This window comes from Epinephelus lanceolatus, chromosome 17 (assembly GCF_041903045.1).
Source record: "Epinephelus lanceolatus isolate andai-2023 chromosome 17, ASM4190304v1, whole genome shotgun sequence".
In the NCBI taxonomy this organism is placed as follows: domain Eukaryota; kingdom Metazoa; phylum Chordata; class Actinopteri; order Perciformes; family Serranidae; genus Epinephelus; species Epinephelus lanceolatus.
In genome coordinates this window covers 788,704-810,816 of record NC_135750.1, presented here as the reverse complement: position 1 = coordinate 810,816, position 22,113 = coordinate 788,704, and the positions used below count along the sequence as shown (strand labels likewise).

Below are 22,113 nucleotides of genomic sequence, written 5' to 3'. Positions count from 1 at the left end.
TCAAAACTTTCAATGACTTATACTTATTCCATGACATTTCCAGACTTGGAAAATGTGACTGTGAAATTCAATGACTTTTCCAGGTTTTCCGTGACCAGTCAATCAGGGTTAGGGACAATTTTGCCCACATATTTATTGTGACATAAAGTATGTAGCTCTGAGACAGAGAAAGACAAAGCAGAACCTGGAAATACTTGAGTACAGTAAAAGTACCTCAGATTTGTAGAGTACTTGAGTAAAAGTACTCAGTTACAGGAGGACAGGTTTGTATAATAATCAGGACACATGGAGGCGCTGTCGTTTCTCCACTAACTTTTATTAAAACTCTACATGGAGTAACAGATTTTACAGGACGAGCAGTTGGTTTCTTTCCGACACCCAAACACTGATCTCGGATCAGAGCGTCAACACGTCGACTCGCTGAGCTGATTTTGGTCCGACTCTTCGTCATTTAAAAAAGGAAAAAATAAACTTGAATATAAAACAAGAAAAAAACAACAGGTGATGTGTTGGACGTTTAAACCTGTGGCCATGTGACAAAGACAGAACCGTGACCTTTAAAGGAACAGCGTCACATTGAATTCAGAGTCAGGTGAGACGGTGGATATCAGTTTGACAAACGTGTGAATGTTTCCACCTGTAATCCTTTAAAACGAGTCAATGGCTCCACATTTCCATAGGTAGCAAACAGAAAGTGCTTATTTTTGTAATTGTAGACGCCTGATGAAGAAATATTCTGAAATTCACAAATTGTATTTTTCAGATTTCTTGTCGTGTCAATCGTCTCTCAGAACCTTTGAATAACCCCTTGAACCTTGGATGGACCTGAGATTGGGTCTGACGACCACGAACAACAGATCCGAACCTTCTGACCACACAAAGTATCCCGTAACCCAAAGGAAATACTTTGTACAAATTATTCTGACACTGATTGTTGTTTTTTTGTCCCTTTGGTGATGATTACGTTTCAGGTCTACAGATGACCTGGATGTGAATTTGAATTTCCTGGGAAAGCGAAAGAATGGCCCACCTTACTCTGCTTGTGACAGTCTTACCCTGACAAATCTTAATGCCTCTTACCTAAACCTGACCAATCCAAACATCGAATTCAACAACTACCAGCATATCACTGAGCAAGTGGGCAGGTCAATCCTTCACTATCCTTCTAGGTGCTTATTCACATCCAGGACTCATGTCTGTTCTGGACTCACCGGACTTAAAGTGAAATCCATCTGAAGCATTAGGCTCTAGAAAAGACAGACAACAACAGGGTATCACTAAACATCAGACAGATGAAGGTCAGTGTTTAAAGTCCATCAGTGTCTTCCCCACCTCTTCCAGCTACCTTCAAGTCCAGAAAATTATTGATGAAAGGTTGTACAAGTGGTTCTACAGAAACAGTCCGGTCAGCTCCTACTCAAAGTTAAAATCATAATCAAAGTTCAGGGAAGTCATGTCTGAGGGGAGGCCCAGGGTTTCAGGGGTGACCTCCTTCTTAGAGTCCTCCTCTCTGGGTGCCCCCTCCTCTGGCTCTGACCTGGAGCCAGGATTTGACGTGTCCAGCCCCTTTGGATCTGAAGTTACAGAGTCAGAATCTCCCGAAGGTAGCTCAGGCTCTGGCTCTGGCTCGGACTGGCTCTGCTGCTGCTGCCGGGTCTGGTATCTGGTTTGGGATCTGGTTTGTCGAACAGGGCGGGGGGCAGGAGGGGTTCTCTTGCCTCTAGTTTTGGGGCTTGGCTTGGGTTCAGGTTCTGGAGCAGTGCTAGAATGGGTCTCTAGATGGGACTGGGGCTGATTGTCCTGGTCTGGTTGGGGATCTGTTTGGATATGAGTGGCTGGTTTAGGCTGGAACTGAGTCTGAGGTGTTGGCTCCAGGTTAGAAGACTTGGTTTGTGGGGTGATTTGGGACCCAGATTCAGAAGTCGAGGACTGGTTTTGGGGTACACTCTGAGCTTCAGACTGGGCTGGTGGATTAAGTTGTGGCTGGGTTTTTTGTGTTTCAGATGGAGCCACCTCAAGTGTTGTGGCTGGGGTGGGCTGTAAGGACCAAACAGATGCGATCTGAATGTCCGATTCTTGGCGGGATTCCGGACTTTGTGAGTCTACCTGGGTTTTGGGACCTGGTGAGTCTGGTTGGGTTTTGGGACCTGGTGAGTCTGGTTGGGTGTGGGCACCTGATGAGTCTGGTTGGGTGTGGGTACCTGATGAGTCTGGTTGCGGAGATTTACAGACCACAGATGGAGGTTGGGACTGGGTAACAGGTTTACTCTGAGATTGTGGTTTTGGTGCTTGCAGGGCAGAAAGTTGACTTTTATTGGTGCTGCTCTCATCAGGTCTGACATCTGTGACTGGTTTGGTGATGGAGGACGGGCCTGATTGGCCAACACTGCTGTAGAAGATGTCAAATAAGTCCTGGGCTTTGGCTGCAGCCAGGTTACTCTTAAGTTTCTCAGACTTCTGAGCTACGTCAGCCATGCTCTTGAGAGGTGGAGGTTTGACAAACACTGTACGAGTTTGCTCGTTCTCGGGGACGCCAGGAGCTGCCACGTCAGACACTATCTTTATCAGTGTTGGTTGTGTTGGTTTAGCAACCGATTGTGCAGGGGTAGTTTGAGATGGTGCTGACGTCATCACAGGTTGTGCCAGCTTTACTTCCACTGGGGCAGGTTTAGAAACTGGTGGTGCAGGGTTACACACTGGTGGTGCAGGGTTACAAACTGGTGGTGCAGGTTTAGCCTTGAATGGCGGGGGTCTTGACATTGGCGGCGGATGTTTAGCATCAAATGGTGGAGGTCTTGACATTCCTGGTGCAGGTGCAGGCATCGGCGCATGCGCTGGTACTGGCACAGGTGCAGGCACCGGTGCCTGCACAGGTACTGGTGCCGGTACAGGCGCCGGTGCAGGTGCCGGTGCAGGCGTAGCCTTGACTGTCTCAGGTGTAGCAGCTGGGGGCTGAGATTTACCTTCAAGCAGTGCGTTCTGAGCATTCATAGCCTTCATAAGACCATCAGAGAACAATGGTTCTTTTTGAAACTGCCCCTGTAAACCAAAGTTTTGGGGTCTAATAGAGAGGAAAGTATTTAGTGGTGCCGGTCTACCCATCATGGCCGTTCTTCGGTTTCCCCTTCCTGCGGGTGCAGGAAGGTTGGGCCGGATCCTTCCGCGGTTGGCGCTGTTGGACACCCAGGGAGGAGGCATATTTTGTTGGCCCCCCAGTTTCTGGGCGATCTCCTTTGCAACAGCCATAGATTTTGCAAAGGAATCCTCCACTGAGATCGGGTTCTGCTTTGCAGCTGCTTCGTCTTCCTTGATGAACTCTGCTGCAACTTTCTCCGCCTCCTTCGCCAGAACATTCTCCCGTTTCTTCCATGTGAACTTTCCAAAAGTCGGGGTCATGGTTGCGGGTGCTGGTTTGCCAGTTTCCAGGCTTTGCTTGCGGAGCTTTGCCCTCATAGCTGGACTTGGTCCACACAGGATTTTGGGCAGTTCATAGGGCTTTGGCGGAGGTTCAGGTGTGGTGATCTCTGGTTTCCCTGCGGGTTTTCCTGGAGGAACCTTTTTCGAAGATTCCTTTTCAGCCTTCAGTTTCCCTTCGTCTCGGTCTTTGTCATATTTGGGTCTATACTCTCTCGGCCCAAATTTGGGACGGTCGTCATACCGGTCATCATCATCCCTTCGATAGCGGTGCCGGTATTCTTCTTCTCTGCTGTACTTGTACCGGTCATCTTCATCCCTTCTGCTGTATTTACCTCGCTCCTCTTCCTCTCGGCTGTGGCGGTATTTATCCTCCTTCTTGCTGGATTTGTACTTTTCATCTTCGTCTTTCTTGCTATACGAAGGCCTCTCCTCTTCCAGGTTTTTGGCATTCTTAAAATCCTCCTCTTTCTTGCCCGACTTTGGCTTCTCCTCCTCCTCTTCCTCCTCTTCCTCCTTAACTTTCTCCTCTTTGTGAGTAGCATTGTCCTCTTCCTTCTTCTTCTCCTTCTTCTCCTTCTTGTGTTTGGACTTTTCCTCCTTGTCCTTCTTGCCATTGTCTTCGTCCTCATGTTTGCGTTTCTTCCCGCTGTTCTCAGAGGCCAGTCCGGCCTGGCGGTCCAGGTTCCTCCTCTGTTCGTACAACGGGTTCTCATACATTTGTTTCTGGTGAGAGGGCGATAAAACACAAAGACAAGAGAGTCAGAAAAACATTTCACCTGCCGAAAAAACAGCAAATGAACGACATTCACATTAACAGAAATCCTAAAACCTAAACCAGAGCCTGGAACAATGCAAATGATCTGACATCTAGTTGGGGTAGCCGAATTTATACTTCTGTGTTGGATCGACGCCGCAGGCTACGGCGTAGCCTGAAGTGCGCCTCCGTCATGGTGACGCAGACCTCCTGTCTGTCTCTGTGAGCTGAAACCATTTCCCTCAGTGGAAACAAAGCTTTGATTTACTTTAATTTCACAGATAAGAAACAATAAATCATGAAGACAATAAAACCTCCACACACTGTGTGTGATTTATCCTGGCTGAAATATGAGCAGAGGAAATCTCTGCTAGCTGCTAGGCTAATTTGTACAATGCAAAATGCCAAAGGCTTGTGCTAATAACGTTAGCATGTTGTATTTGTGGGGAAAACGTGTCCAGATAAAGACAAGTATTTGTCTGTGAACACTGCGAGTTATAGTGAAGCTGATTTGTGTTTGAAACTGTCTCTATTAAGCCATGTTTAATGTGTGTTTAATGTGTGTTTTGAATCATCTAAACTTTACAGCACTTCACAGAAACTCTGTCACCAACTAGTGTTTTAAAGGTGTAACTGCAGAGTTACACAGACACACCACTGCACAAGTATAAATCCAGCTTAACGCTCCATTCAAGTCGTGGGGGTTTCAGCTGCATGATTTGTGATGATTTATGATCTCAAAGGGATAGTGCACCCAAAAATGAAAATTCAACCATTATCTACTCACCCTCATGCTGAGGAACGCTCTGGTGAAGTTTTAGAGTCCTCACATCCCTTGCGGAGATTGGCGGGAGGAGTGGCTAACACACCTAATGGCAGACAGCGCCCCAGACTAACGTCCAAGAACACAAATTGAATCCACAAAGTATCTCCATACTGCTCATCCATAGTGATCCAAGTGTCCTGAAGCCCCGACATAAAAAGTTGTTTGGAAAAACGTCATATGAACTCTGTTTTTAGCCTCACTGTAGCCTGTAGCTCTGACTGCTTCTCTGTGCTCCGCGCTCACGTGTGTGTGCTCAGGGTGATCGGTGATGCACGGTCTCTGAAGAGCAGCAGTCTCGTCGGTACTGATGTCCAGATTCTCAAGTGCAGGCATCGCCAATTCCCAGTCTGAGCAGCAAAGACTTTCCTCATCCGTTGGCATTGCTTTGCATTTGAAACAACTACACCACCAGGTTTCCAGTGCTCGACTCTGGTATTCTGCGGCTGGCTGAGGCTCATGAGCTGCGGCAGCTGCTTCGTCCAGTAGCCTGAGTTCCATCCGTATACTCGGGCTCAAACAAATACGGCTCAACAAAGAAATGCTGTTCCTCCTCAGTTTCAAAGTCTTCAGACATGTTGGGCTGTCCTTTGCTAAAAGACCGTAGTGCAAGTTATCTTTTAGCTACTGTGTTACTGTTGTCTCCCTCTGCGGTGCACGTGTCACGTGATGTAAACACGGGTGAGCAAAGCTCATGCTTTTGCTGGTCTCGTGCAAGTGCACACACATGGACGCGGAGCACAGAGATGCAGTCAGAGCTACAGGCTACAATGAGGCTAAAAACAGAGTTCATATGACGTTTTTCCAAATAACTTTTTATGTCGGGGCTGCAGCACACTTGGATCACTACGGATGAGCAGTATGGAGATACTTTGTGGATTCAATTTTGTGTTCTTGGACGTTAGTCTGGGGCGCCGTCTGCCATTAGATGTGCTAGCCGCTCCACTCGCCGATCTCCGCAAGTGATGTGAGGACTCTAAAACTTCACCAGGGCCTCCGTCAGCATATGGGTGAGTAGATAATGGCTGAATTTTCATTTTTGGGTACACTATCCCTTTAAGTTGCACAGCAACGATTCACATGTATTTGCATCAAAAGGATGTCAGTCACTGGAATTTCTAACTTAAATTGAATAATGCAAATTTGTACAGTGTGCTAAATGTCATTCAGAAGGGAGACACCATCAAGACCAGAAAAACTTAAAGCAGAAACAAAACGAACAAACAGCTACAACCTTTAGAACTTGACGCTGGGTAGGATCTGTGACAGGCTGGGACACCTGTATCAAACGTGGTCTGAAACTGAACATATACGTAGAGACTCTGAAACCACCTGAACTTGTGTCCCGAGATATTGCAGCAGCCCATAGCCAATCAGGCAGAGGATGGTGGAAACAGTGTATCGATTCTCCGTCAGTTAAATACCTTGTACTTCTCATTGTGAGCGTGAGTGGTAACGTGTTCTTCTGCACAGATGGCATCTCCGTAAAACTCTTTACACAGCAGGCAGAAGAATCCTCTGACGGGCAGCAGGAACTCTGAACCTGCAGCGAAACACACGCCAACACATTTTAAACACACGGGCGGTGATAAATAAACTGTCAATCGTGTTTACCTGAGGATGTCTCCATTTTCAGAACCTGTGAGGATAGGAGAGTGTCAGAGAGGTGACAAAGGTTTATAAAGAAAAGATGGTGGTCAGATCAGAGACGTGGCTTCACGTCAGTAACCGATGGACGACAGGTCAAAGAAGGACAGATGTTTCCACAGGTTACTGCGGTGCCTTAAGTTTACAGCCTCTACGTGAGGATGAGACATGAAAGACAAATGGATTGATGTCAGAGACGAGGAGGGAAGTCTCCTCGGTGGGTCCGTCAGAGTCTGTGTCACTTCGTTAGCACTGTTTTCATTAAGACACACAGAACCAGCAGCAGAGATCTGCTGTGAGTCCACCTGGAAGCAGAAGACGGCTAACAAAATTCAGCGGCTCATACAGCAGCATCATGGGATAACAGGCAGTGTGCTGAGGACGTTAAAGGAAGTGATGGATGAGCAGTGCGAGTACCTTTGGCAGGTTTGGTCAGCTTCTCCTCTGACGACAGGTTCTTGCTGATCTTGGTAGGAGTGACGGCCCAGGGTCGGTCGTACGGGTCCAGAGTCTGTGAGGACAAAGACAGGATTAAATGTCCAGGTATGAACGCCACTCCGACATCAAGATATTCTCTCGTAAATCTGTCATACACGACTGTAGAAAAGTTTATAATCTGCTGTCCTCTGTCCTCCTGAGACCAAAGCTTGTCTTTGGTTTGTCCTTCTATCTCCTCGTTGTGGGATCAGCATGACCTGATACGTGTCAAAAAATAAATACAACCGCCTCAAGGTTGTATGACTCCGCCCACCAGTCACATGAACGATCAGTTCTTACTTGATCCAAGTGGACGCTTGTGCCAAATCTGAGGAAATTCCCCAGAGGTGTTCTTGAGAATAGGATGGACAGATGGACCAATGACCCAAAAACAAAATGCCTCTAGCTACAACTATCGCCAGTGCAGAGGCATAAAAAAACTCTGTCCTCATATAGACTCTCAAGTCAGTCTTTAGACACTTTGCTTAACCAAAGACTGATGTCTTTCTCCCTGATTTTGTGTTTAGATGGGCGGATACAATTTCAGAGTTTAAAAAAAACTCCCTACGTTGCAGAACCAATAGTAAATCCGCAGGGCGGTCCTTCGGTGGCTCGCTGAACTCTTGTGCTCGTAAACATAGTCCCACTAGAAACACGTGTAGCGGTACAAAATGGCTCAAGTTGCTTTAAGTCCTTCATTTCCGCAATCTTGTGGACTGAGCACACGTTTGATAAAACGGAGTTAAATCTCTCGGCATCCATTTTCAAGCTCTCTGTGTGTTTGTGTCCTTGCAGACGAGAAAAGGGGGAGCGCATATTTCCGGGAGGGCGTGTCCTTTTAAAAAATGCAAGAGCTGTTGCTTTGTTACCGGCCATTTTCTCCGTTGTGTTAAACACACTTTAGAAAGGAGTGTCCCCAGACTATCAGAAGGCGGAGATCTCTGATGGTCTGGTGGTGAGACTAGTCCTCATATGAGGACGATGGGTCCCAGTGTTGTCAAATGAGACAATAATAAAGTCCCACTGTCCTCAAATGAGACAATACTAAACGAGATGTTTATAATGTCCCAATGTCCACATATGAGACAATAATTACGTCCCAATTTCCTAAAATGAGACATTAGTTAGATCCCAATGTCGTCAAACGAGTACTTCCTCATTAACAGCATCTTATCTTGTTCCTGTTGAAAATCTGATCACGTTTTAATATTAAGCAAAAAATAGTTAATTAATCTTAAATAAACAAGTTTGAACCATAACTTGTGATCAGGTTTTGGACCTTGTCCACTTCTGTGTCGGGATCGATTCCAGACTGACTCTGCAGAGATGGCTGCCATCTTGCTTTTACATGGATCAGTGTATTGTGCTCTTACTACCACTAGATGGCACAAAAATGTCCAAGATCGAGGACAACAGGTCAGAGTGAAGCACAGTATCAGGTGCAGCAAATCCAGGAGGTTGGAGGACTGAACGGTCTCTGATGCGTTCAGGTTGTAGAAAGTCGTCAGATGTTATTTAGTTTGTTTAACGTTGTCTGATGGTTCAACAGGAAGTGACACAGACCGCTGTGACCAGAAGCTGAGTGCGAACAGAAGGTATCAGCAGTCGGAGGATCAGAACATGAACACGTCAATAAAACATCTGCCATCTGAGTTTTTATCTCTGTTACCACAGAAGAAGAAGAGCTGATTACAGACTTTTGAACCGTCGTGTACCTGGACAAACATGTTGCGTAAAAATGGAGTAAAAAACAAGAACAAACCTTTCGGTGCGTTTTGCTGTGCAAGTGTGTGAAAAAATCAAACATGGAACCAGAGGTGATGTTACAGTTTTTGCACCAGTGGTTTCCAGCATCATAGTATTCAAACGGTTGCGGAGGCGGGGTCGGAGGTGGAGCCAGGGTGGCGACGGGCTGCTTGTCCGGGGACGCCCTGGAAGATGACGACGACGACAGCATCACTGGGCTCTGCTAAGAAACAAAGATGGAGGACAGTCAACATGGCGAGTAACAGCGGACGCAGTCAGCATTCAGTCAAACATTCTTTCATTAAAACTCGACTCCACAAAATGTGAAAAGGAAAAGTTTCTTACCTTCACGGAGCTCCAGCCTCCGAGATGTTCGACAACACCAGAATCCAACAGTCCCTTTTATATCGATTGGAACGTCTAACTCGCTTTAAAGTTTAAGATCAGTGACGACAACGAAACTTAGGTTTAACAGATTTGTCCTGCGATGACACGGTTCGTATTTTATGATGTTTCTGTCGGCATAAACTCAAGACTGAACTTTCTACGATCACCATGACAACATCAGACAACCTTGTCACGTTTATTATATCTAAACTCTTTACAGATAGAAGCACCTGTTGGACTGAGCTCAGGTGTGATGAGCAGGCCCATACCGAATCTGCCCCACAGAACCCTCAATGGCCACTTTATTAGGTGCACCTTGCTGGTACCGGGTTGGACGCCTTTTTTAATTCTTGGTGGCACCACCACTCCCACCAGCCCTACTCAGACTTCCTTAGTGCCTTCCGACTGTCTTAGCTTTTTTTGTAGACACGCCACATTTCCCCTTGAGGCTGCTGGATGCCGTTAAACAGTAATGGTGACCGGTTGTGTATCATGCCAACGTGAAAGAACATCTGTTTTCTTTGGTATCTGATGCCAGAGGTCATTGACCAAGCGCCGGTATTTGACAACATCAGAGTGAGACTGGGTTGTTGAAACAGGTGACGTTTGACATCATCAGTCGGCTCGAGTCAAGCTCAGAAAGGTCAGTTCACACCGCTGACACTTTTCTCTACTCTGGACTTTAGGTTTTACTGTGTGAAGTTATTTTGATTCAAGACCACCTGATGTGATAAATCAATATTGTCGATCAAATTACCAGTTTTTCATTTTGCTGAAAACTATTTAAAAATCCACAGATTCAGTTTGGGCCTGCTGATGAGGAAGGACAAACACACATGTACAAGAAAATTTTTCATAAAGGTCTGACTCTACTTCATCATTTTTAAGCTTCCGTTTAGAAAACTCAACTTCCTGCACAGACCTTCCACATTAAAAGCCTTAGGCGGCTCAAAGGGTGTGACCCTTTTCCTGATGGGCTTTTTATGTGAAAAATGTTCATGATGCTGAAACAGTTCAGGTAATTACATCACTGCTGCCTTTATCTGAAACTCTGTCATTACCTGAGAGCTATGGAAGCTCACTGAGGCCAAAAATACTGATCAGTACTTCTCAGGAAGTAACATGAAAATATCTTGTAAAAATATGAACTTATCTTTTTAGAACAAGAAACTTCTCACGTTATTACCTGATACTGATTGTTTTCTTTCTGACCTGGCAGGGCGACAATATTTTAAATCATACACTGTTCAACTCTTAAAAATGCACCCCTTCCTGTCAGACAGGAAGACGACGGCAACAATGACGGAAGAAACAACAAGTAAAATACAATCAAATAAAAGCAGGTGATACAAACTGACTATCTGTGAACACATATAAGCTTATGCTGATTGAGGATCAATAACTGAGCAATACTTTAATATTTAGCTTCTGATCGAAGTTTTGATCATAAATTATTAAATTAAAATAAGATACTCATCATTATCGTTTAAGAAGATAAACTGTTTATCTGAACTAAATAAACACAGTCTGACCGTAACGAGCCCTAGCTATGGTCCAGTCCTACTTCCTGTTTTACCTCCTCTGCAGGTGTCTGTACCTTTATTGTGGAGCTGCTGGCCGCATGCCGTCCCTCAGGACTCCAGTCCGCCTCGCGTTTCTTCTTCTCTGGCGGAGGCGGAAGCGGCGGCGGTGGTTCGTCCTCCTGGTCCTCAACCAGTTTAGCTGTCCTGCGGGGCCGGTCGGACGGGACGAGGCCAAGTATGTGCGCGACCTTCTCAATCTCGTTGCGTTTCTTTTCGGCAGCCTCATGCTCTTTACGCAGGTTAGAGATCTGAGCCATGACCTCCTCCTGCAGGCGGCTGATCTCCTGCAACAGAGGGTCTTTGTGGCCACCCTTCTCCCGCCGCTTCTTCCTCAGGAGCTCACCTGGAAGATACGACAAACGTGAAGCAAACATACAAACAAACATTTGTGAACGTTCACGTACGCTCCGTGGGAACACGCCTTTGTCTACATGTGAGTGACGTGATGACATCATCACATTCAGGAACTCTAACGTGAGCCAGTAAAGTGTCAGTTCCACTGTCGGTACGACACGACTCTACTCAGCTCCACTCGCTCTGATCCAGTTTTCAATCAGCAAAACTTCTGGAAACTACCTGGGACTTTTTATTGTTCTACTTTGGTCAAGATTCCAAGTGACCTGAGCTGCTTCGTACTACGTACACAACATCGTACACTACGCCAAACACGGTGTACACTTTGCTAAACATGCTGCACAACATGCTGTGCACTACGCAGTACACTACGCTTAATACTAACCTACACTCTATAATACGGCGAACACTATGCCATACACTATGCTGCCAAACTACGCCTACAGCCTACGCTGTATAAACGCCTACCTCTATACTGAACACTATGTTTAACATGACGTGCACTACACGGAACACAACGTACGCTATCCATATACTCTGCGGAGCACTGCCCACATTACACCTAACAGAACACCAGAAAGTATGTACACTACGCCAAACACTAAACACACTATGCTGGACACTACAGCGAGCACTATGTCATACACTACTATGTACACTACGCCAAACACGATGTACACTATGCAAATATTCTACCTACACTGCGCTGATAATGGTCTACTCTACACCAAACAGTACGTACACTAAGCCGAATACAAAGTATGCTACCCTGAACACTACATGTACATTATGCCAAATGTTACACCAAAACTATCCCGAAAAGTATGTACACTACGCCAAACACTACGGAGCGTGTGCTGAATACTACGTAGACTACACAGTACACTCACACTGTGCTGTACAGATGACGAGATGCAGATCTTCTAGAGTCGTGTTAAAGACGATGTCACAGCAGTTTTATGCAGTGTCGCCATGGTGATCAGCTGAGAATCCCACCTACACTGAGGGGTATGATCCACAGTGGTAAACAGATGATCAAGAAAAGGAGCTGGTGCGATGGGTGAGTCGAGTCGAGTCGGACCAGGCACTGGAAAATGTTTCTGTTCTAGACTTCTATTTGTCAAACTGAAAACGCTGTAAAAAATAATGATGTAAACAAACGCCATCATGCCGTGTGAGATGGTGTCCGTGTGTGTGACCTCACCCTGCTGCTTCCTGAGTCTCTCCAGCTCCTTCATCAGATATTCCTTCTTCTTCATCCTGATCTCTCGTTCCTGCTTCAGCTTCTCCCTCTCCTCCAAAACCTTGACACAAAAACATCAGCGCACAGTCAGGATCAGCTCACCTGGTTCACCTGGTTCACCTGCAGTCACATGACACGACCAACACAATGACGTAAGGAAGGGGACACCTTCTGTTTCTGGCTCTCGTTGTTCTGTTCCTCGGACACTCTCTTCTCATGACTGCTGACATTTCCCTTCTCACCATCCTGAACAGAACTCTTCACCATGCCTGACGACACAACAACTAACAAACAAACAAACAAACAAACAACAAGAAGAAGGAGTTACATTCAGTAATCCAACAGCACGAAAACAAACATCCTGGAGCTCCATCAAACCTCCGTCTTCTACAAACACCACCTTCTTCAAGTCCCTTTTACACTGCCAGATTTTCGGCGAATGTTGGGCCGTTTTGCCAGTAAGCTGCGAGCGTTTAGACACACAAAGCCGGATTGGCGAGTTGATCCGAGATGCCCAATTTTCTGCCTCGTAGGGTAGACATATTGGTGGAACCCTTTTAGTTTAAACAGACCGAGGCGGCCTTCCGCCATGGGAGCGGCTGTTGATGACTTGTGGGAGGAGCTGTTGATGACGCCACACGTGCGAGCCACTGGCGGTGGATAAACAGGAAACAGCTGATAGCAGGAATTAGCGGGCAGCTAGTAGCAAGAGGGAAACACAAACCTGACAGACACTGTAAAGATGAGCAACTGGGGAGACAAGGAATTGTGCGCCCTCCTTGGTCCTCGCAAATGAAGAGGCCATTAACCGTCAGATGACGGGGACGGTGAAGAACGGGCCGACTTATGAGAGAATCACCGAAGGACTGACCAGCCGCGGCTTCCCTCCCACGTCACTGTTTACGTCACACGCTGAGCTACACGTTTTGTTACTTGCTCACGCCCCCCATTGCCCCGAAAAAGGCACATTCTGTATAAACAAAAGTAGGTAGGCGGCATTTTGCTGCACTCCCCGATTTTGTTTTTATACTGCCAATGCTGAAAAAACACTGATTGGGCTTTCCTGCAGATTTGCACAGTTCCTGTTAACAAAGGGCTTCAGATACATGCTCGGTGCCTATACTATGGTTTTTGACCATCAGAAACACATTGGAATGTTTATGTTTAAGATGGAGGCATCTGGACCCCTAATTTGCCTATTACCAAGATGGCCGCCATCCTGAAAAAACTAATTTACAAACACATTTTCATCCAGATTAAAATGTAGGATTGAGCTGTTTCCTTTCTGTCTCCAGACACGTCACAGTAAATAATCTGTTCCATTGCAAAACTTATGGCTGAATTGGTTTTCTGGTGGCAGCCATATTGGATTTTGCTGCCATGGTCATCAGAATGCAGATCTGCGACGCCACAATTTCCAGATGTCTTCTACATATATTCAGCTATATTTATACCATATTTGGTGCTTTTATCACAAACTGAACGGTTATCTTGATTTTACGTGCCGTGCTGCCACTGCGCTATTATAGAAAACAAAATGTCTGACTCTGAGTCCTGAAGTTTAATTTTCCTTTAAATAATTCAATATTATGATATTAATAATAATAATAATAACAACAATAATAATAATTAAAGCTGTAAGCAGCGATGAACGGGCCCTCGCAGTCCACGCGCGTTGGTGCATGCTGCCGTCGGGGGCGTGCACCTAGAAGTCTTGTCAGCTGTAATAAATAAAAAAAATAAATGTTATCTCTTACTTACATTTCCAGTATACAGGTAGGCATCCAACCCACGTATGTATTTTTCCAAAAAGTAGAAGCTGAATACATGCCCAATAGTTAAAGGTCTTCTGACTCTTTAAAAGTTGACATGGTGTCTCTAGCTCAAAGTATGAGGGACAAGAAGAGGTTGAAAGTCGATGAGTTTTGAAGAGGATTTGAAGATTTTCCAATTTACTTCCGTTCACACTAATTAGACTGCCACCAGAGCGCCACCTATTAGCCGATTTGCACCGAATTTTGTACAATCCCTCATCAGGCCATGGAACACAATTAGCAAAAGTGTTGTGGTAATCAGACTGTATTTGGTCAAGATATGAAAGACTGTCTGTTTTTAAAACAATGTGCAGGAATTTGTTGTTTTATATTTTGGGTGTTTTTTGGACGATCAAAATTCTTTTAATGACTTTTTATCAGAAGGGTCCACAGATGCTACATGCAAAGTTTGGTGCAAATCGGTCAAATCGCCTAGGAGGAGTTCGAAAAAGTACGTTTTTCATTTGTCGCGATTTAGCGAAAGGAAAGTTACCACGAAAGTAGGCGTAGCTTAACAATGTGCGACATATTATGTGGGAGTTATTAGTCGAAAACGCTTTTGCATTGAAAATAGCGCCACCTGCTGGTCATTTTTGGTGTGTGAGTTACAGGGGCCAGTCTTTACCACCCCTATCAATTTTATTTCCATGAGTGTTATGGTGTTGGCACAGTGCCAAATATTAAATTAGACGGCCACCAGAGCGCCATGCAGATTCAGCACAATTCACTGAGTGCGTGAATAATAGGTTTTTGAATGTGCCACAAAGTATATGGGAGTTATGAGCCAAAACACACTTGATTATAAACTCCTTGATTATAGCGCCACCTAGTGGTGGAAATTCAGGACGACAATAGATTATAAAATTTTTCGCCAGACCAAACGCGTGTGCCAAATTTGGTGAGTTTTTGAATTTGGGAAAGGGGCCAAATTGGGGATTAAATGTTCGTAAGAATAATAATAATAAACAGCGCGATTACAATAGGATCCTCACGGACGACTTCGTCGTCGCTCGGGCCCTAATAATAATTTAAAGTGATTCCTCAGACAAGAAACAGCTGATAAACAGATAAATCTTCTATAGGCGGAATATTCCTTAAATAGCTGACTGACCTTTGACCCCCGGCTCAGGCTCTGGTTTTTTGTAGGCGTGTTTGTAGGGCAGAGTGGGCGGGAACTCGTCTGGGCTGGTGGGGGGGGGCTGGGCCATGTTGGGGGGCGGGTACATGGGCGGCCATTGCTGGTGCATGTAGGGAAGGTAGTTTCCGTACTGGCCATAAGCTGGTGGAGGGAAATTGGGGGGCATCAGGCCGTGGACCTGTGAGGGGGGGTACGAGGGTATGGGCATCCCTGGGTGAGGCGGGAGGATTTTGGGGTTGGGGGTTTGTAGTGGCGGCTCTGTTTGTGGCGGCAGTGTGACAGCTTGCGGCTCAGCCTTCGGCTCTCTGGAGTCTTTGTGAGTTTTGGACAGCACCGAGCTCTTCCTGCGGCCGTCGTCACTGCTCCAGCTGCCCCCCCGCCCACGGCTGCGACTGCGGCTGCTGGTGCTGCTGGAGCTGCCACTGTGGCTCCGCCTCCTGCGGCCCCTGCTGTCATCTGAGCTGCCGGAGGAGTACCGCTTGCGGCGTGTGGGTGTCTTTGGAGGTGGCTTGTTTCCATGGAGACGCTCTTTGGTCCTGGCAGCCATCTTGCTGATCTCAGTCACGCCCAGGTCCAGGCCAATGGTCTTCAACAAATCCTGGATTTTCTCGTACTCCTCCAGTGCCTGGCGCTCGCCCTCCTCCAGTGGCTCTGTCCCTGGAGGAATGGCGGGGTTCGGCACCTGCACAGTGATGTTCCTGTCTGGGCTGATGGAGGGTTGGCTCGCGTACCTCATGTCCATCTCCCCCATGGTGGGAGGGGCCTGAATATGAGGTGAGGCCCCTGGTGGAAGGCCATACATCTGAGCGATGACAGGTTTCTGTGGAGGGTAGTCTCCGTACAACGCCTCCTCTGTCACATCTCCGTACAGATCTAGCCCGTGGAGTCGGACCGGCTCGGACACCGGTTGAGGTTTTGGCTCCTCCGAGTCTCCGTACAGGAACCTCTCCTCATCGTCGATGTCATCAATGACCTTCTCCTGAGCCTTGGCCCCCGACGGTCCCCCCAGCAGGTGGAGGATCTCTTTGATCTCAGCGTCGAGGCCGGCGCGGTGAGCCATCTGTGGGTCGGACCGCAGCTCCGACAGCATTGACGCCACCATGTGAGGCTCCATGCCTTTAACAGCCTGCAGCAGCTGGTCGGCCACCCGAGACATGCTGGAGCCGTCCAGACCTCTGGGAGAGTCTGAGCTCTGAAACACAGAGAGACAGATCAGAGAGACACCTCAGCACCAAAGACCATCCCTGAGAGTAGGGGGTTAGGGAGCTTGGGAATAAAGGGGTAGGAGTCAGGGAGGTCGAGGCATAGGAGGTTAGGGGGGTGGGGGGGGGGGGGGTTAGGAGCAGAAGTTAGGGGATTAGGGAAGTCAAGGGTTAGGTGGTAGGAGATTTGGGGTAGGAGTCAGGGGGGCTCAAGGGTTAGGTAGTAGCGGGGGTTTTTTGGGGAGTTTTTCCTGATCAGCTGTGAGGGTCATAAGGACAGAGGAATGTCGTATGCTGTAAAGCCCTGTGAGGCAAATTGTGATTTGTGATATTGGGCTTTATAAATAAAATTGATTGAATTGATTGATTGATAGGGAGTTTGAGGATAGGAGGTTAGCAGGTAAGTTGTTGGCATCCTACCCTGAGTGATGGCGAGTCCTCAGAGTCGTTGCGTTTCTTCAGGATGGATTTTGTCGGCAGACTCAGCATCTCCTCAAGCTCCTTCCTGCGTCGGGCCGTCTCCAGTTCTCTGAACCCTTTCTCGAATTTCTCATTGCTGTCTTCTCCGCTGCTCGAGCTCGAACTGCTGCTGCGACTCCTCTGTGAGCTCTTAATGCGTCCGTAGCTCAGCCCTCTGGATCTGGATCTAGATCTAGATCTAGACCTGCTGTGGTGGCGACTCTTGCTCCGGCCCCGGCTCTTTGCCCGACTCCGGTCCGGACTGCGGCTCTTGCTCCGGCTCCGTCCCCGGCTCTTGGCCCGTCTCCGGCCCGGACTACGACTCTGGCTGCGGGGCCGGCTCTTGCTCCTCGCCCGACTCTTGGCTCTGCTCCGGTCCGGACTGCGACTCTTGCTCCGGCCCCGACTCTTGGCTCTGCTCCGGTCCAGACTGCGACTCTTGCTCCGGCCCCGGCTCTTGGCCCGGCTCCGTTCCGGACTGCGGCTGCGAGGTCGGCTCCGGCCCCGCTCATACTCGGGTCGAGGAGGGTAGTCTCTGTACAGAAACATTCAAGTTTACAATCAGAGTTTGAGCCTCTCGTGTTTTAGCATTGACTCAAAAATGAAGCGTCAGATCTGTCACCGACAAAGTAAAATAATAATCAATAATTGTCAATAATCAAAATACTAATGAGAACATGAAAACATTGGAATCCACAAGGTGTTTTTTTAAGTGATTTGACATTTCTAATAAGCCAATAATATTTAAATTTTTCAAGCGTACCTGTCATGATGTCGTGAGGGGGCAGAGCCAGATGGTCCAATCAGCTCGTTACCGACGGTGATGACCAGGTTGTGGTCGAGAGGTCCACGAGGTGACGGAGACCTCTGCAACTCACACAGATGAATGTGACACATTTAGAAACATCTTCCACAGACAGAAGCAGTCCACACCTGATCACCTGTTGGTCCTACACACCTGGGGGGTATTCCAGAAAGCGGGTTTAGTGAAAACTCAGAGTAAGTTAACCCTGAGATGAGGGAAACTCTGAGTTATCCGTTCCAGAAAGAGAGGTAACTGAAACTCTGAGTCAGTCACCATGGTAACAGACTCTGTGAACATAACCTGCTCGCTGACAGGTTTCCTTCAATAAACCCTGAGTGTTTCTCTGTCTCCTCCTTCTTACACGCTGTTTCATTTCACCCTCAGCTCAGAATCAAACCTCTGTCCTTTTTATATTTATTATTTTTATAACACTGTGCACAAGGATCAGACTGTCAGTCTGTTAGAGCAGCTCCCAAATGTTTATTGCACATAATGTGTAGGTCTAATTATTTACATTTTAAAAATGGGTATGAAGCTTTAGACACGTAGTATCAATGACTAATGATCTCTGTCACTGATGTCACTGGTCGCACTGATGGAACATAATTCCTATAGCCTAATATTGGGGATTATATGTTCATATTTCTGAGTGAGCAATGGTGCAGCATTTCACTGTCTTTACATTTACTACATTTGTAGCTGAAATAAAGTCACTGAATGCTGTTGAGTCAAGATACAAATAGATGTGCAACATTTTAAAATCTACTGTATTTTAACCTCAACGTCTTTTCAAGTGCAAATCACCAAACATGTTATTACTGGGTCAGACTGTGAGTTTACAGTCATGTCTTTATGTCTTTGATCTATAGCCTAGCCTATATGTTTTAAATCTTCTGCCTCCTGTGTTTTTCCCCATCAGATTAAATCTCAACAAATATATTATTATATATTATTAATATAATGTAATGTATCTACAGCCTGATACACAGTCAGATTCCACCACTTTATCTTCATTAAGGAAATGTAAGTCTGATAAATGATGAATAAACTTTTTTATTAACTTTATGGTTAACTTATTGACACTTTCCTCGCTCTGACTCAGGCTCTTCTTTTAAAGATAAACGTGCACCGTCTGCTACACATGCATTAATATCTCTACATCCACTGGATTAAAATGGAGGCGCTGTCTTTTATTTACCTGTTGCCATGGTGAATCGTGGAGTCGGAGCTCCATTGATGATGGCTTTTTATTGTCGGCTTAACTCAGAGTGAACATACTCAAAGTTGACTGAACTAACTCAAATCAGCTGTTCTGGAACCGGATACTCAGAGTTTCCCATCTCAGAGTAAATCAATTCAGAGTTCAGGGTCAGACTCAGAGTTTGTTGAACCTCCTACCTGGAATACCCCTCTGGTCACCTGTTGGTCCAACACACATTAAAAACTAAACCTACTCTCCGAACCACTGAATCTCTCCAACATCTGAAGACGTTGCCTCTGACGTTCAAAAACAATCGATTGGTCTGAGTAACAAATGAATCAATACTTAAATCAATAAACAGGAAACAAATCTATCGGCATGGCTATCAAGTAATCAATGAATTGAAATCAATTGCTCATCAATGATTCTGACAGGTATTAACAGGTGTTAAATATCTGCAGGCTGATTTCCATAGAGTCAAAGTGAAATATGTCATGAGACACATTTTTACCTTCTCATAATCATCAATAATAAAAACGTGTCCGTGACGTGAGATAAACAAACTTTGTTTACGTTTCTTGTTGACAGAAACCGGAAACACATCATCTCATTCATACACCTTACGAACTCCATTCATAAATCATGTCATTTAAGATATAAAACTTTAAAATAAACAATAAACGTCCAGGACATCAACTTTAGTTTCACCGTATGAATATTTACACGGTGTTCTCCAGATCGGCGGCTTTAAAATCTCTGACCTGATCTGTTACACCGACTGTTTCCACCTGTTTCCACCGTGAGCTGACGTTAGCTACTTAGTTAGCGTTAGCTAGCATTAGCACGGTGTGTTTTAATGAATTAACTTACGAAACAATTAAATGTAATTACGCAGTAAACATTAAATGTGTAAAAACAGAAGTGGACACGCTGCGTCAGGAACATTTAATAAGGAGCTTTAATATTTTGGTTTAATGACGTTACACAGCAGAAAAGCCCGACTGTGATAAACCGGCTGTTTTTTGAATGGAGTTTGGTTTACAGCTGCTAAACAACAAACTGCTAACATGATGGCTGCTTTTAATTAAAACACATTATTAAGACACAGTCAAATTAACTGGCTCCAGTTTGACCATTAATTGTTCACATTAACTGGACCTCATTCAGAGCCCGGCTGACTCACTTCTCTCGGCGGACCACCGGCCCAGTACTCCCCGCCTCGGTGACTTCCTGACGCGGGGGAAGGATACCTCCGGCGCGGCGGGGACCGGCGGTAGGAGTCCGGGTGGAAGCCGGGGTGGTAGGGCGGCCTGGGCCGGCTCCTGTCGTCCCTGTAGGACGGTGCCGGGTAAGGCCTCGGACCTCGGCCTTCGAAAGCCGGGGGGTATCCTCCTCTCGGAGGAGGCCGACCACGATACATGTCCTCTCGCAGAGCTGGTGACGCGTCCCGCGGTCAGTCAGCTGACTGCTCCAGCGTTGATTTAACGGAGCTCTGAACCGTTCAGGAACTTTACTTAAATTTTAAACTAATTATTACGTTATTTAATTAAAGCTAGATTCTCTGCACCGCGACCATCCTCTGCACGAACACAAAAAAACCTCCAGATTCTTCTTCTACGGACAGAAACAACCAGACCGAGCTGCTGCCCCCTGCAGGGACACCACGGTACTACACCCAGCCTCGGACACACCGGGGACCAGGGACAGTTTTTCACTATTATCGTGCAAACACTTTATTTTTGAAGAGCTTTAAAGAGAAATAAAGTGATTCTGATGAAATATCACTACTTTAAGATGTTTGTGCGTCACGTGTGATGTGTTCAAGGACCGTCAGAAATCTGAAAATCCAAAAGTAATTTCTGTTTTTACAGTTTCTGGCTGTGATAAATAGTTTCATGTTGCTGATTTTTTAAAGCAGGTCTAGAGGACGTTTCCTTTAGAAACGGTTTCTTTAAACGTTTTTCTTGCTGTGATAAACGGAGTAATTTGAGGAATCTAAAAAATACTGGGTGTGAAGGGCATGTTTCCCTTAAACATTTTTCTTTAAAGGTTTCTTTTTAATTGTTATTACTTTTTTAATTTACAGTTTCCAGCTGTGATAAATTCTGTAATTCTGGCCATTTTTAAGGGAAACATTTCAAACCCACCAAGGTTTAAAAAAAAAAAAAAAAAAAAAACCTTGTCAAAAAAAAATCAGTCATTGCAAACAGGAAACTGTAAAAAACAGAAACATGCAGGTGAGTTTGGAAGTCATGTTTTCTTTAAAAATCTGCAGTAAATTAAAACAAAATACAACCATTTAAACTTTCATGCTCCTCCCCATTGTTTACATTTATTTTTTGACATGCTTCCACCTCCAAGGTGCCACCTGCTACTCAGTTTTAACACACTCACATACAGATGGAACAGCCATCGGGAGCAATTTGGGGTTCAGTATCTTGCTCAAGGATACTTTGACGTGTAGCCTGGAGGAGCCCAGGATTGAACTGCTGATCTTTCGATTGGTGGACGACCCGCTCTACCTCTGAGCCACAGCCACCCCCATTTACAGTTTTTCTCAATTGTTTACACACATTTTCTGAAAGCATGCCTCATACTCTCAGAATTCTACACACAAATCAAAAAACACACACACACAATGGGCAAAACCCCTCAATTCTCCTGCAAAATGAAACTTTACATTCAAAACAATGTTATTTCTTCTCAAAATGGTATTTTGTTTTCAAATGACACACACAAACCATCATATGAACAGACATTTATAAGAACCAGTTGAACACTGATGTGCTCAATGTAAAACACTATGATGAATGGAAAACACTTCTTCTCCATTCATCATAATGACTTAGGCCTTTTTTTTGTTCAGTGTTACACTTACTACAGACAGTACATATATGTGTGTTGTAAAATATTTTAGAATATTGTTTTTATACTCAGAACACACAAATACACGGTAACAAATATATTTTATTTTTCCCACAAAAACAATGTACACAGTGTACATCCCCACCAACACAAAGTTGCACATACAGTGGTTTACATACAAAACAACAGAAGAATTTA

The 22,113-nt window shown here is 45.6% G+C and overlaps 1 protein-coding gene across 3 annotated transcripts; it reads right to left on the bottom strand.

Annotated features, from left to right (window-relative positions):
* Positions 1–297: 297 nt before the first annotated feature.
* On the bottom strand, positions 298–21,223 carry znf318 (zinc finger protein 318). 3 transcript variants are annotated; one of them, XM_033612581.2, is made up of 11 exons: positions 20,234–21,223; positions 17,808–17,911; positions 17,006–17,579; positions 15,357–16,575; positions 12,600–12,715; positions 12,393–12,492; positions 10,849–11,177; positions 8,881–9,087; positions 7,059–7,152; positions 6,419–6,537; positions 298–4,140 (listed from the first exon to the last, which is right to left on the bottom strand). In XM_033612581.2, exons 1-11 carry the CDS (start codon positions 20,468–20,470, stop codon positions 1,414–1,416), a joined length of 5,826 nt encoding a protein of 1,941 aa, XP_033468472.2. In that variant the 5' UTR covers positions 20,471–21,223; the 3' UTR covers positions 298–1,413. The 3 variants fall into 3 exon arrangements, with proteins under 3 accessions (XP_033468472.2, XP_033468473.2, XP_078017100.1); XM_033612582.2 differs by having other exon boundaries at positions 8,881–9,084; XM_078160974.1 differs by having other exon boundaries at positions 12,600–12,700.
* Between the last annotated feature and the right edge of the window lie 890 nt (positions 21,224–22,113).